The 12,291-nt window shown below is 58.9% G+C and overlaps 1 protein-coding gene across 3 annotated transcripts in view; it reads right to left on the reverse strand.

The window, feature by feature from the left end:
• Positions 1–585: 585 nt before the first annotated feature.
• The window catches only part of TRAM2 (translocation associated membrane protein 2), a 74,964-nt gene continuing 63,258 nt past the window's right edge, over positions 586–12,291 (reverse strand). The window contains exons 6-12 of one of the 3 annotated variants that reach the window (XR_009565697.1): positions 11,202–11,286; positions 10,593–10,663; positions 7,967–8,071; positions 7,627–7,770; positions 6,699–6,862; positions 4,785–5,611; positions 586–4,675 (exon numbers count right to left, since the gene is read on the reverse strand). Coding sequence is in view for 2 of the 3 variants with exons in the window: in XM_030870485.2 (XP_030726345.2) it covers positions 6,209–6,285; positions 6,699–6,862; positions 7,627–7,770; positions 7,967–8,071; positions 10,593–10,663; positions 11,202–11,286 (646 nt within the window). In the remaining variant the exon portion in view is untranslated. Of the gene's footprint in view, positions 5,612–6,128; positions 6,286–6,698; positions 6,863–7,626; positions 7,771–7,966; positions 8,072–10,592; positions 10,664–11,201; positions 11,287–12,291 lie in introns of those variants that run through there. The other 2 variants (XM_030870487.2, XM_030870485.2) reach the window with 2 other exon arrangements.

Here is a 12,291-nt window from a genome sequence, read left to right on the forward strand (position 1 = left end):
CATGGATGATGGGGGCAGCCGTACAGCAGGCATCAGGCACAGTGCGCCTCCTTGTGGCGCTTCCTGCCCACACACCCCATGTCACCACACTCCTTTCCACGTTCACACTTCCCTGTTACAGACACCAGTAAAAATGAGGCTTATTACTACCCACCACTCAATGTAACTGACTCCTTCTCCGTCCTTAATTCCAACTCCCTAACTCACATGACCACACGAACAAATATATATCTCAAAAGATATGCAAGAAATGACAGTGAAAAATGTTAGAAATGAGGCTGAAATTGATGCAAACTCGTTCTTCATATAAAAGCAAATGTGAGCAATACAAACAAGACTAGTTGATGCAAAGTCTTGCAAAAAATAAAGTTGCCAGCAATATCATTATTTTAAAGCGCTCTTATCCTTTTCAGTCTTCAGGGGAGAAACATACTCTAATCAATTCCCAGATAGCCATCTAAGAGGTGGAATAAAATAATGCTTGCAACTTAAAAAAAAAAAAAAAAGCAAATGTGAGCATCCAGATAAAAAGGAATAGAAGGAATTATACCCGAGACAAACAGGTGAATAATTCAAGGCCTTTTATTCAGTTATTTCAAAAATATTTGTCGATCATTTGTTTCAAAATGTACATTTAAAAAAATCCATACAAAACCGTAATTTGTTTTAAAACCGGACAGAAAAAAAAAGGATTTGGAAAAATGTTCACTGAAAGTAAAAAGAGCCCCCCCTCCCAAAAAAAACCCTTTTACATGAAACTATAAATATGGCAGGTACAAATTTTCCTTGAGTTCCTTGTTGAAATTTGGTCCATAACATGAACAGGCTAAAGTAGAAAAACAAAAAAACGCTTTGTCCACATTTGCATTATGAGTTGCTCAGGGCACCGGCAGCCTCAGCTCATCCTTCAGATGTTTGTTAAACAAGAGGAACTGAAAAAATGAGGTGTGTAGTCTCATTACATAAACACTTGAATCTGTACCCAAGGAAATGGTGGTACTTACAACCAGTCACATCTGATCAGATGACCAGGGCTGTCCATGTGTGGCCGATTCCCAGGAAAACCTCCTTCCTCTCCACACGAACAAGAAACTCTAGAACCCTTACAGCGAACTGATGGTGATGCCTCAGGTGTCACACGGATCGTATTCCCAGATGCTGACTTACTAATGCCCCATCATGAGGATGTTTTTCCTTTTCAACAGTTTTAAAACTATATGGACTTCAAAGATGATGCTACAGTGTTCCACTTAGAGTGCCACCAGGGTCACAAGAATGACAGCAACAGAGGGAGCGTGGCTACTTTCTTCTGTGGGGATGACGACCACCCTCCCGTGGGTCCTGTCCACCCCAGTGGCCAGGCACTGGAAGGGACAGACGGCCTGTGGGAAAGACCACTGGCTAGGAGAGGTATTGCACAACCCGGAAGAGCAAGGACGAGGCAGGCGAGGGGCGGGCACACTGCGTGGGGGGGAGGGGTGCCCTGCAACAGTCCCCCCGGACCCACGTCAGACGGGCACCTGTGAGCGCCGCTTGTGACCGGGAAGTGAGAGTAAACACCTTACCGCAAAAACGCGGGGTCGAACGGGAAGCAGTATGGATGAGAAGAGGCTAGAGCCAGGGTGCCTCCTCTTTCACGTGCAAGGGGAGCTGGATGAGCAAGGCTTACCACGTGGGCCGAGGCGCGGAGGTCTGGTGCCCCTGGGAGCCCTGAGCTTCTCTGACAGGTAGGTGCCCGTGAAGGGGCCCTCACAGCCACCAGACACAAGGGAGAAAGCGGACACCACCAGACCCGGACAGTGGCGGTGAGGCTAAGATGAATGAGGTGAAACTGTCACAATCCGGTCCCTTTAACATGTAACTGTGCCAGGGCCCGGGAGGCTGGCCACACAGTGCAAGTGGAGGCCAGGAGACCATGGCACATAAGGCACTTCTGACACAAAAAGATACAGGATCAGCTCGGGGCAAAAAGGGGCTGCAGAGAGCTGGAATCCCCGTGCTTTTCGGGGCCCTCCGTAAAGAGAGCGAGCCGCTGGGGGGAGGGGGCAGGGGACTGGCGGTCACCCTCAGCCTTTTGAGAGGAGTCACTGTTCAGGAGAGAACTAGGCTCCAGGGGGGAGCTGGTGAAGGCTCCTCGCGGGGCCGGAGACTCGGCCTAAGTTCCAAGTGATCTGTCAAGACCCAGTTCTCCAGTCCTGCCCAGTCCCTCCTGAGGAGCTGGGCTGTGAGCTAGGATGGCAGCTGGGAGGGGGAGAAAGGCCACTCCCCACAGAAGCAGAGGCCCCGGCCATCAGGAACGGGTTCTGTTCACTGGGACGCTGACGCCCCAGCAGGGGAGTGAGTCCCGTGCAGACCTCCCTGCCTCCCCGGCCCCCAGGCCTAGCACAGACCACCAAGGAGGCTGAAGCCCGAAGGAAACCCTACGTGGTGGGGGGGCTTCGCGCCACTTTGAGTTTAAAAAGGCTCCCAGGGACTAGAATTCTGTGTGGAATCGGGAGGGGGCGCACTCTCCACCCTATACCTCTTACTCAGCACTTAGGAGAAAGTCGAAGGTACGGAGAAAGGTCCCCACAGCAAACGCAGCTGCACGCATCCCAGAGCAGCCCGCCCGGCGCCAAGGCTTTCAAGTCAAGAGGAGCATCTGCAGAGGTGGCCAGAGCACGGGTGTCGAGTCTGGTTTCTGAAACGTTGGTAGCTCCACCTTGGGACAGGAAGGGAAAAGGTTCTCCCCAAGATGCAGGTCTGGCTCGGCCTGCTTCTCCTTCCCCCAGAACCTGCCCTGCCTTCAGAAGGGGCACCTGTAACCTACTATAGTGTAGCTATCAGAGCCTGGAGAGTAAAAATAACTTCCCATCACGGAGCCTCCAAGGAGGGGCACTGGCAGCTGGGATCACCCGTCCATCCCCCAGCCTCTCCCACGCCACCCTGCCCGGCGCCCCTGCACGCGTGCCAGCCAGGGATGCTGGGAGGGCGGGGGCTGCTGAGGTAGGTTAGCATCTGCTCTCCTCCTGGCGGATGGCACTGAGTGGCCTCTCAAACTTGGGGGTCTGGCCGGGCCTTCACAGTGTTTAAGACTGAAGAACACAGAACGGCCAAATCAGGACAAGCCAACCCAACAGGCTCTCAGGACGAACTGGAAGTGAGTTCTTTTGGCCCCTGGTAACATGCTTCGAGCCAGCCTGCCATGGCTTGGCTCTGCTCTGAAGCAAACATGTCAGGCACGCCCGGGGTGACAGAACACCTACAGTTTCCCTCTCACCCTCCCCTCAAACCATTCCTGAAACTGGCCGGTGGGACGCTAGCCTCACGCATGGTCTCAGGGGTTTCACGCAGCAGGAAAGATTTTCCCAACTCTCAATCAGGGACCCAACCCCGTCCTTTAGGAGGTGGCGAGAGTTAGCCCGGCCCCGGGCTGGTGGTACTACCTTGAGGAGGTGCACAGTATGAGGGGCCAACTTACAAGAGACCAAGGGCACACCAAGCACGTGTGCTCTGGCGGCGATCACCTCTGAACGTGAGAAAAGTCACTGCCCGATGGCAGGACCTCGGCTGCAGCTCCCACCTCCCGAGCCCACAGCAAGGAGGCCAGGTACCCGCTGAAGGCATGACTCAGCAGTGCTCCCTGGTGGGGGGGCGGCCTCCTGCACGCAGCAGGAGCAGTGCCAAGGCCAGGGACACAGCCTGGAGAGGACTGGGCCAGGCTTAGGAGGCTGCAGGCTGACGTGGGCTGCACAGCATCCCTGGGCCAAGTAGGAACACCGGCTCAGTCACAGTCACAGCCACAGCCTCGAGCGGGGAGGGAGGACCATTTGAATGGCTGAGGGGTTCCAGACTGGGCCTGCGGGGTTGGTACAAGCCGCCCTTCCACCAACATTCTGCTTTGCAGCCCAGATAAGTGTCAGGGAAGGAGAAGGAAAGATGGGAAGAATTCGCATTTTCAAAAGCGCTGTCCCTCTCCTAAGGGTAATCAAAATAAGAGAAGATCTTCCCATCTCCCCGGCCTAATCCTGAACAGAGAGATGAGGGTCTACCAGGGTGTCAGGAAGCAAGTCCCCAGGCACTGGTAGATTAAAACTTCTCTCTGATGCAAGTGATCTGGAGAAGGGAGCTGCCTTGATGAAAAGACCCACTTCCCTGCCTTCTGGGTAATAATCCAGTTTGGTTTCTACTGTGATGTCAGGAAGAGGACCAGCACATCAAATGACACTAATATTCTTGTGCCCACAGCATTCAGGCCTCCTTGCTGAGAGCCTAGCTCCTTGCTGGAGGCCTTGTCTTTGGGGAGAGGGGGAGACCATGTGCGGGAAGGGGGCCAAAATATGCACATCAGCACGGCTGTCTGCCTATCTAACCAGCAGAGCGATTCTGAGTCAGCCTGGTTTCAAACCATCTAAAACGCTGTGGGTGTGCTCAGCAGAGGACAACGACAATTCCAAAGGACACTCAGCAAGTGAGGACAGGGGGCCCAGGTGACCGACCCTGGGGCACCAGGGGCCACGGGGGGCGTAGTGTTCCTGCTGCGAGAGAGATGAAGTCAGGTGCAAGGCCGGCGCCCAACTGGGCTGCTGGGCCTGGGGTTTAGCACCAGCACGTCCCCGGCCAGGCTGCTTTGTTAACTGCTGCTTGGTTTGGTTTTGGACGCTGGTGAACAGTGGGAAGAGCAATGCAGCTGGACCTGCCGAAGAAAGGCTAGGTTGGCGCCTCCATTGTTTCTGCTGCGTTACTTTCCGGGAGGGCCCGCCGCTCTGGTCGCTTTGCCGCTGCTGCAGAGTGGGAAGACTCACCCTCCTTCAGCACATCCCCGACAGAGAGAGCGGGCTGGTGTCCAGGACCGGCCACTGGTGAGCTCTCCCGAGTCATGGGACCCGAGACAGCACCATCCTTCTGGACTGAGTCATCATGTCCCAAAGCCAAATGCCTTGGCGCTTCCAACTAGCAGCGGCCCCGCGGGGCCTCAAGATGGTGCGCGCAGAACTGGAATCATACTCTCGTCAGTTCCTCAGCACCTAGGAGACGACGATCCAGGAGGGCCAGTCTCCCCTCCTGCTGCCCATCCGCACGGGGATCTGCCGCCGGCCCTGGTGGAGGCTCCCCGGCACGAGGCTGCCGACCCGGACAGGTCCTGGGGATCTGGGTGGGGGACGGCCAGCACTACAGGCTTCGCCTCCTCTCGTTGTAAAAATCAGACACAGAAAAATTGCACAGTAAGGTAAATTAACAAGTAAAAAGAGAAGGAAACAGCTGTGAAGGAAGAGAAAGAGGAGGCCAGCAGAAAGGTAACCGTGAGAGGCCAGGCTTCTAGAAAACCCGACACAGGACAGAGGTGAGGATGTGAGGTGGCTGGAGGGAGGGAAAGAGGAAGATTTTTGGTTTTATTGAGGATGGTTCACAGAGAAAGAAGAGAAAGCCAAGACGTAAAGAAGAGGAAAAGGCCCTGTGTGAAGACAGGTTTCTGCTGTGTGAGATGGGGCATCGGAGCAGGAGGGGGGCCTCCCTGCTGGGCCCGCGAGAGCATTCCTGTTCTCAGCACCTCGGCCTTAAGGAGACTTGAGTTTCTTAGTCCGTGTGGAGGTTCCGTTCTCTGCTTTCACCACTCCGTTTTCGTGGTAACCTGGGAATGAAGGGAGACAAACGCAGTGTTTCCGCTGGGGCAGGGGCGGGAGGCTGCGCACAGGATGAGCCGAGGGGACCTAGGCTGCAGCCCCCACAGCAAAGGGCACCAGCAGGCGGCTCCCAGGGGCTCCTGCCCCCCCCCCCCAGGGTCTTGCTTCACTTGAGGTGGGTGGTCTCCGACTGTCCTTCCGCGGGAGGGGCTGGACGACACACAGCCACCAGGGAACAGGCAGAGGCCCACCCGCCACCCGCCCAGGCCTGAGGTGGGGCCAGAGCCTAGGCCTCAGCTCCTCTCGGGCCCCTGCGGGGCACCAGCCCCCTTCAGCAAAGGTCCCAGGACACGGAACGGTCAGGAGGAGGTAGAGAGGCTGCAGGGACAAGGCCTTACTCTTCACCTGGCGCTCCTCTGACAGCAAAAGCGTGCTTTTCATTGTTGCCCTAAACACCGCGTTTGCTCGCTCAAAGTCAGGCACACCTGGCTGCAGCCCCCCCCACCCTGTACCCGCCCCACCGCCAGCCGGGCCTGACTCCTTGTCACACGCAGCCGCGCACGCGCCCTTGCCGAGCAGGCCACACCTGGAGAGAGGCCGGCGACTCAGGAAACAGAGCCTGGTGCAGACAGGCCCCCAGGCTGGACAGAGAGCGCGGGGCTGGCAGCGAGCGCCCCAGGACCTGGCGGGGGCCAGAGGAGAAGCGGCTGTCTCCCGAACGCTGCCCCCCAAGCACTGTGTCCCCTCAGGCCACCCCTGAAGAGAGAGGCAGAGCCAGCATCCTGGGAGACGGCCAGGCCGAGATGCGGAGCATGGGGGCGGATGAGGACCCAGAGAGCATCAGCCGCCCTTGATGGGGTCCCTGAGGCCACCCTGTGGACATGCTTCCAGCCAGAGCTCCCCACCCAGCCGCTGCCCTGCCCACCGCGGCCGCGTCGGCCAGCCCCACCCACAAGCCGTGTGTGCCCGGCCACGTGCCAGTCAGGCCCTGGCACGAGCCGAGGAGCCTGGGGCCTGGGAGGAGGTGGGACGGGGCAGGCCTGGTCCAGGGCCCTGGGGGGGTCCCCGCCCGCCCCGCCCGGACCCGGCACTCACCCGACTCCCTCTTGATGAGCCTGGCTGCCAGCCTGGGCGTGGCGGGCACTCTGCGCTTGGCGCTCTGCTCGCTCCAGTGCTCGCGCCAGTGCCGCAGCTGGGAGTGGATGAAGCGCCACATGAGCCAGGCCTGGGCGGCGCACACCAGGAGCAGCATGCACAGCCTGTGGGCAGAGGGCTCGGTGGGCTCTGGCTGCACGTGCCCTGGGCAGGGGGCAGGCCAGGACCCCGCGGTGCCCGGCCCGCCACCACCTCCGGGAAGAGCATGGCCCGTGCCGGGCTCCGCTCCAGTGCCTCAGGGCGGGCGGAGGGACCAGCGGGAGGAGGTGACAGATGTGGGTCCAGCTCCTGTCACACCACCCCATGCCTGCTGGACCCACAGCGCAGAGCACGGCCCATGTAAGCCCCGTGTACGTCGGAAGGATTCAAGTGAACTGAACTACAATGCAGCAGAAATAATTCTAGAAGTGCGACTTCTCACCCAGCGAGCCACGTAGAAGCTGAGCAACCTGGACAAACCTCTGACCCCTGCTGGGCCCCGGGTGTCATGGAGACCGTGGCCTCCTCGCTGCCCTCCTGGCCGCTGTGCGAGGCCACTGGCCACACCGTTGAGAACACGCTGTAAAGAGCCCACGCGTGGTTGTAACAGCCAACTGAGAGGCTGGACGTGAACCCGGCACCCCCAGTGAGGCGCAGGCCAGGGGAGGAGCTCCCAGCGGCACCAGCACCAGGCCTGCAGCCTGACGGACCGGGGCCAGGGAGGGAAGACGGATGTGATGGAAGCAGGAGGCTGGCATCTCTTCTCCCCTCGGGCCAGATGTCTGAGATCCCCCCCCTGAACATCACGGTGCGGGAGACTCAGCGGTCTGCGGCCTCCTGACCTTCGGCAGAAGTTGTGCCGAGTTCGGGAGGCTCCTGCCCAACTCACCTGCAAAGTAACGTGTTGAAGTTCCCTTTCTCGGGGTCAAAGGCCTGGTTTTCCACGCGAGCGAGGCCAAAGCCAATGGCCAGCACGGCGAGGGTGAGGATGAAGAGGCGGGTGACTCCAAATGCAGCAGCCCAGGCGTTAAACCTGCCCGAGGAGCGGGGGACGTACGTCAGCCTTCAGGCAGCAAGCGGGGAGAGGGTCCAAGGGTGGCCGAGGAGGGTGCTTGAGGGACGAGGTGTCCAGAGTAAGACGCTCCAGGAAAAAATAACCCCAGGGCCCTGCCTACCGCCAGCGCGGGGCCCTCCCCTTCGCCGGGCCTCAGCCCGTCCACATCACTCACAGCTTCTCGTTGTTCTCGTCTGCAAAGTAGCAGAGCCGAGCCGTGTGGAAGAGGAACTCGGTCGAGTACTGCAGCAGGAGCAGGACCAGGCCCAGGCGGCTCAGGCTGTGGAGACACAGACAAGCCTCACAGTCCCCACGAGGCACCGCGAGAGCGGGGGGCAAGGGGCCTGGGCTCCTCTCTCCACTCCCGCCCTCCCTGCGAGCCCCGCCTCATCCTTCAGGATTCAGATCTGCTGCCACACCTTCAAGAATTTTCCTTAATACCGATATGTCACCTGTCCCGTCTGGGCCCAGCGCCCCTCCTGCTCCCACTGTGGCCCTGGCTGCCTTCGCAGCACCTGTCACTCTGTGTTCATCACCTGGCACAGGACCACGCACAGAAAAGGTGCTCAGAACAAACTGCTGAGCTTTGCGTGTAGAAATATGAGGGATTGGCGGGAGGAGATTCCTACAGTCTGATTTTTTTTGTCATCCAAGTCTTCACAGCCAAGAGGTATACGAAGAAGCAAAACTCAACACAACATCAAAATATGTGCTAGTGAACCAACCTCTTCAAACACGAGCCCCCATTCCCATGCCCCCTGCTCACTTCCGGTCACGATGCTCTTACTGACTTTCCCAGGCAGTCTGCTGCCAATGGTTGGCTGTGGTTCAAACAGACGCAAGAAGGCTGCACAGTGAAGTTACAGGTGCTGCTGAGCAGGCAGGGCCTTGGGAAGTCAGGGAGATACTGGGGGGCTGGGTGGAGAACCCGCGGGCCATGCTGAAGAGGGACCCCGTGATTCCACCCAGGGGGACCAAAGAAGTGTGGAGTCATTCAGCAAAGTCACTGGATTCTGAGAACGGTCAAGAGAATGATGTGAAAACCCAGTGTCTCCACACAGCCGAAGGTGGCCAGCAGGATCCTGCCCTTGACCATCTCAAGCCTTACCACCCAGCTCTGCTCCCACCTCAGGGCCCTGACCCTGTGGTCCCCTCTCCTGCACAGCTCCGCCCAGGTATCCACCTGCCTGGCTCTGTCACTCACGCCTCTCTCTACCCGAGTCCCCTCCTCAGAGAGCTCTTCTCACCACAGGGGGCCAAGTGGACGAGTCAGCCGTCCCATCACCCTGCGTTACTTTCCTCCTCACACTTAACCACCTGGGGAAACTCTCTCATTTCCTTATTTATGGTCCACCCCCCGGCCCACAGAGCAGGAGAGCAGGGCCTTGTCTGCCTTCACCCAGATGGAACTGCCCCTCCTGAAGCAGGGCTGGGCCCACGGGTGAGTGAAGGCCCCCAGGGCCCAGCTCTCCCCAAACAAGACCCCGCATCGCTAGCCACTTCAAAGTTCTGTCTTCCTTGGGAAATCCTGCAGCCGAGGGTCTCTCCTTTCCCCACACTCACTCACTTCTGAAAACTAGATTAAAAGGAGTGGAGAGGGGCTTCCCTGGTGGCGCAGTGGTTGAGAGTCCGCCTGCCGATGCAGGGGACACGGGTTCGTGCCCCAGTCCGGGAGGATCCCACGTGCCACGGAGCGGCAGGGCCCGTGAGCCGTGGCCGCTGAGCCTGTGCATCCGGAGCCGGTGCTCCGCAACGGGAGAGACCACAACAGTGAGAGGCCTGCGTACCGCAAAAAAAAAAAAAGGAGTGGAGAGAGGCGGCTGCACCTTGAGCCGGGCCGGCCTCGCTGGGGCCGGGCCAGCGTGATTGCGAAGGACCGGCTGCTCCGCCTTCTGTTCTAGCCTCTTTCCAGAACAAGAACTCGGCCCAAACAGGGTCAGACCCTGCCCTGCTCCTCTCCGTCCCCATCCTCGCGGCACAGCTTCCTCACACCCACCCGTACAGGAGCCTGCGACACAAGAGCAGAGCTGCACCCACACGGCCTCTGCCCCTCAGAGGCCCAGCCAGGCACGGACGCCGCTCTCGGCCTCCAGAGACCACAGAGCAGACCTGGCTCCGGTCCCCCGGGTCAGTCATTCTCACGGGATGCCTGCCATGCGGACCGAGGAGACCCCGGGCACCTGAGCAGGTTATACAGCGCGTGCTCTCCTATACCGCAAAAGCCAAGCCCAAGGAAAGTCCAAACTAGAAGGACAGGTCCTGCTCAGCAGTGATTCTCTTCACAACAGAGACACTCAAGGCAACAGCAACTCTGCTGACGTGAGGACAACCAAGCAGTGATGACTCTACCCTTCATTACAAATCGAAGGGAAGGGGAGTCCGGGGCCACGAGCTCTGACAGCGCCGCCGGCGGGATGCACGGGGCAGGAGCCCCGCTCAGGCTGCCCTCAACCGGCAAAGCCCTGGTTCACGGCCCGCGTCCCTGGGATCCTTCCCTGGCCCTGTCTCGGGTTGAGGTAGTCGCTCCTCTGGGTTCCCACGGCAGGTGGTCCCTACGGTAGCACAGTGCTCATCCCACTAACCGTCTTTACCTTTGTCTGTAACTGTCTCTCCTGCTCGGCAGAGAATGATCCAGTAACCATAAAGGAACCCTCCATTATCCATCTGTGTGTTCCCAGGTCTTACCATGGTGCTCGGCACACAGTAAGTGTCTAAGAAATGCCTCCTGATTAAATGACTGTGTGGAGAGAGGCACAGACATAAAAGGCAGGGAGATCTGGCCCGCTCCGGGTGTCACTCACTTGAAGAGGTACGCGCCCGCAATATGGACCAGGTACAGGCAGATGTACTGGAGCTGCCGGGGAATCTCCTCCTGCAGACAAGAGAGGCAAACAGGACATGTGCTCATTCCCTAACTGGAGATGCAGGGGGAGGCAGAGGAACAGGGGGAGTGCAGAAGGACATGGCAGGCCTGCGGAGCGGGGCTGCCAGACAGCCCCAGGTCCCACCGGGGACACGCGCACCTGGCTGCACAAAGTCTGAAGGCGACTCAGTGGTCAGGGGGCGGGACTAGGTTGAGAAAGAAGAGACAGGGACTGGGGAACAGGGCTTTAGGAAATCAGCCAGAGAGAAGCTTTAAAAAAAAAAACAAAACTGAAGGAAAGGCAAAGAACTCTCCATCCGCTCCCCCGAAGATGAGTCAGGCCCCCCAAAGCCACATGTCTCGTGTGGGAGTCTGACAAGGCAGCCCCCCTCCTGGAGGTCATCAGGGAGATTCCAACAGGCACTGGCTCAGCATCTCACTCAACCCGCCAACACACCCCCGTGTCCACCCCCACACGTGGGCGGCCAGAGGGAGGGCCAGCAGCATCAGAGGGGCCACCAGTATCAGAGGGGCCACCAGTACTCACCTTCCGTACCTTCTGGAAGTAGAGCTCAGGAAGTGCGTGCAGCCAGTAGGCCAGCTGGCACAGGTAGAAGAACTTCACCTGGAAGCTGGAGACAAGGGGACCAGTCACCCAGAGGGATGGAGAGAAGCGCCTACAGGTGCTCGCCAAGCACAGGGTGGGGTGGGGGCAAGGGCCAGGCGGTGTGAGGAGCTGGGCCGAGAGGGAGGAATGGAGGGGCGGGGGGATGGTGAGCTCCACGCCCGAGCCCAGGACACTGCTCCACACACAAGACCATGCACGTGGAGGGACATGGAAAGTCCATGAAAAGACACAAGAAGGATGAAGAGAGAGCAGAGGAGGGAAGGCTGAGGAGGGGGCTGAATCCAGAGCGCTGTCGGGGCAGGAGATGGCAGGTGGCAGGAATGAGCTGAGGAATAAAGGGGTCTCAGCACCAGAGGGAGGACCTAACTCTGCTCAGTCCCCAGTGCTGCTGTTCTAAGGGCCGTGGTCTCTGGGGGATGTGGGCCCAGCTCTGCCCTCCCGGTGTCCTGTCGGCGCAGGAGAGGAGGGGCACTGCCTCCCGTGGAGGCCTGAGGGGAGATGTGTGCAGACGTGTGCAGGTGCCAGGAGGGCGCAGCCCAGAAAGCTCCGTGCAGAGGCTCTGCTTCCCCGCCCCTCCCAGGCGCTGTAGGAACCTGCTACAGACCCAATGTTTGCACCCCCTCGAAATTCACACGTTGAAATCCTAACCCCTACGGTGATGGTACCGGGACGTGGGGCCTCTGGGAGGTGATTAGGTCACGGGGCTGGAGCCCCCCAGAGTGGGATTAGTGCCCTTGTGAAAGAGGCCCCTCTCTGCTTCTGCACGTGAGGACACAGAAGATGTCATCCATGAAGCAGAAAGCGGCCTCACCAGACACTGGGTCTGCCAGCCTCCAGAACTGTGAGGAGGGGATGTCTGCTGTTTATAAGCCCCTGGGAACCCTGCCACCTGCGGTGCTCTGTGAGGGCAGCCTGGGCAGAGACAGGACCCTGTGCCCGGGCTCCTGCAGTTGACGTGTCATTTCAGGAATTGCCCATAAGAACACGGGGAGGAAGCAGCTCCCAGACG

This window comes from Globicephala melas, chromosome 11, assembly GCF_963455315.2.
Source record: "Globicephala melas chromosome 11, mGloMel1.2, whole genome shotgun sequence".
Taxonomy (NCBI): Eukaryota; Metazoa; Chordata; class Mammalia; order Artiodactyla; family Delphinidae; genus Globicephala; species Globicephala melas.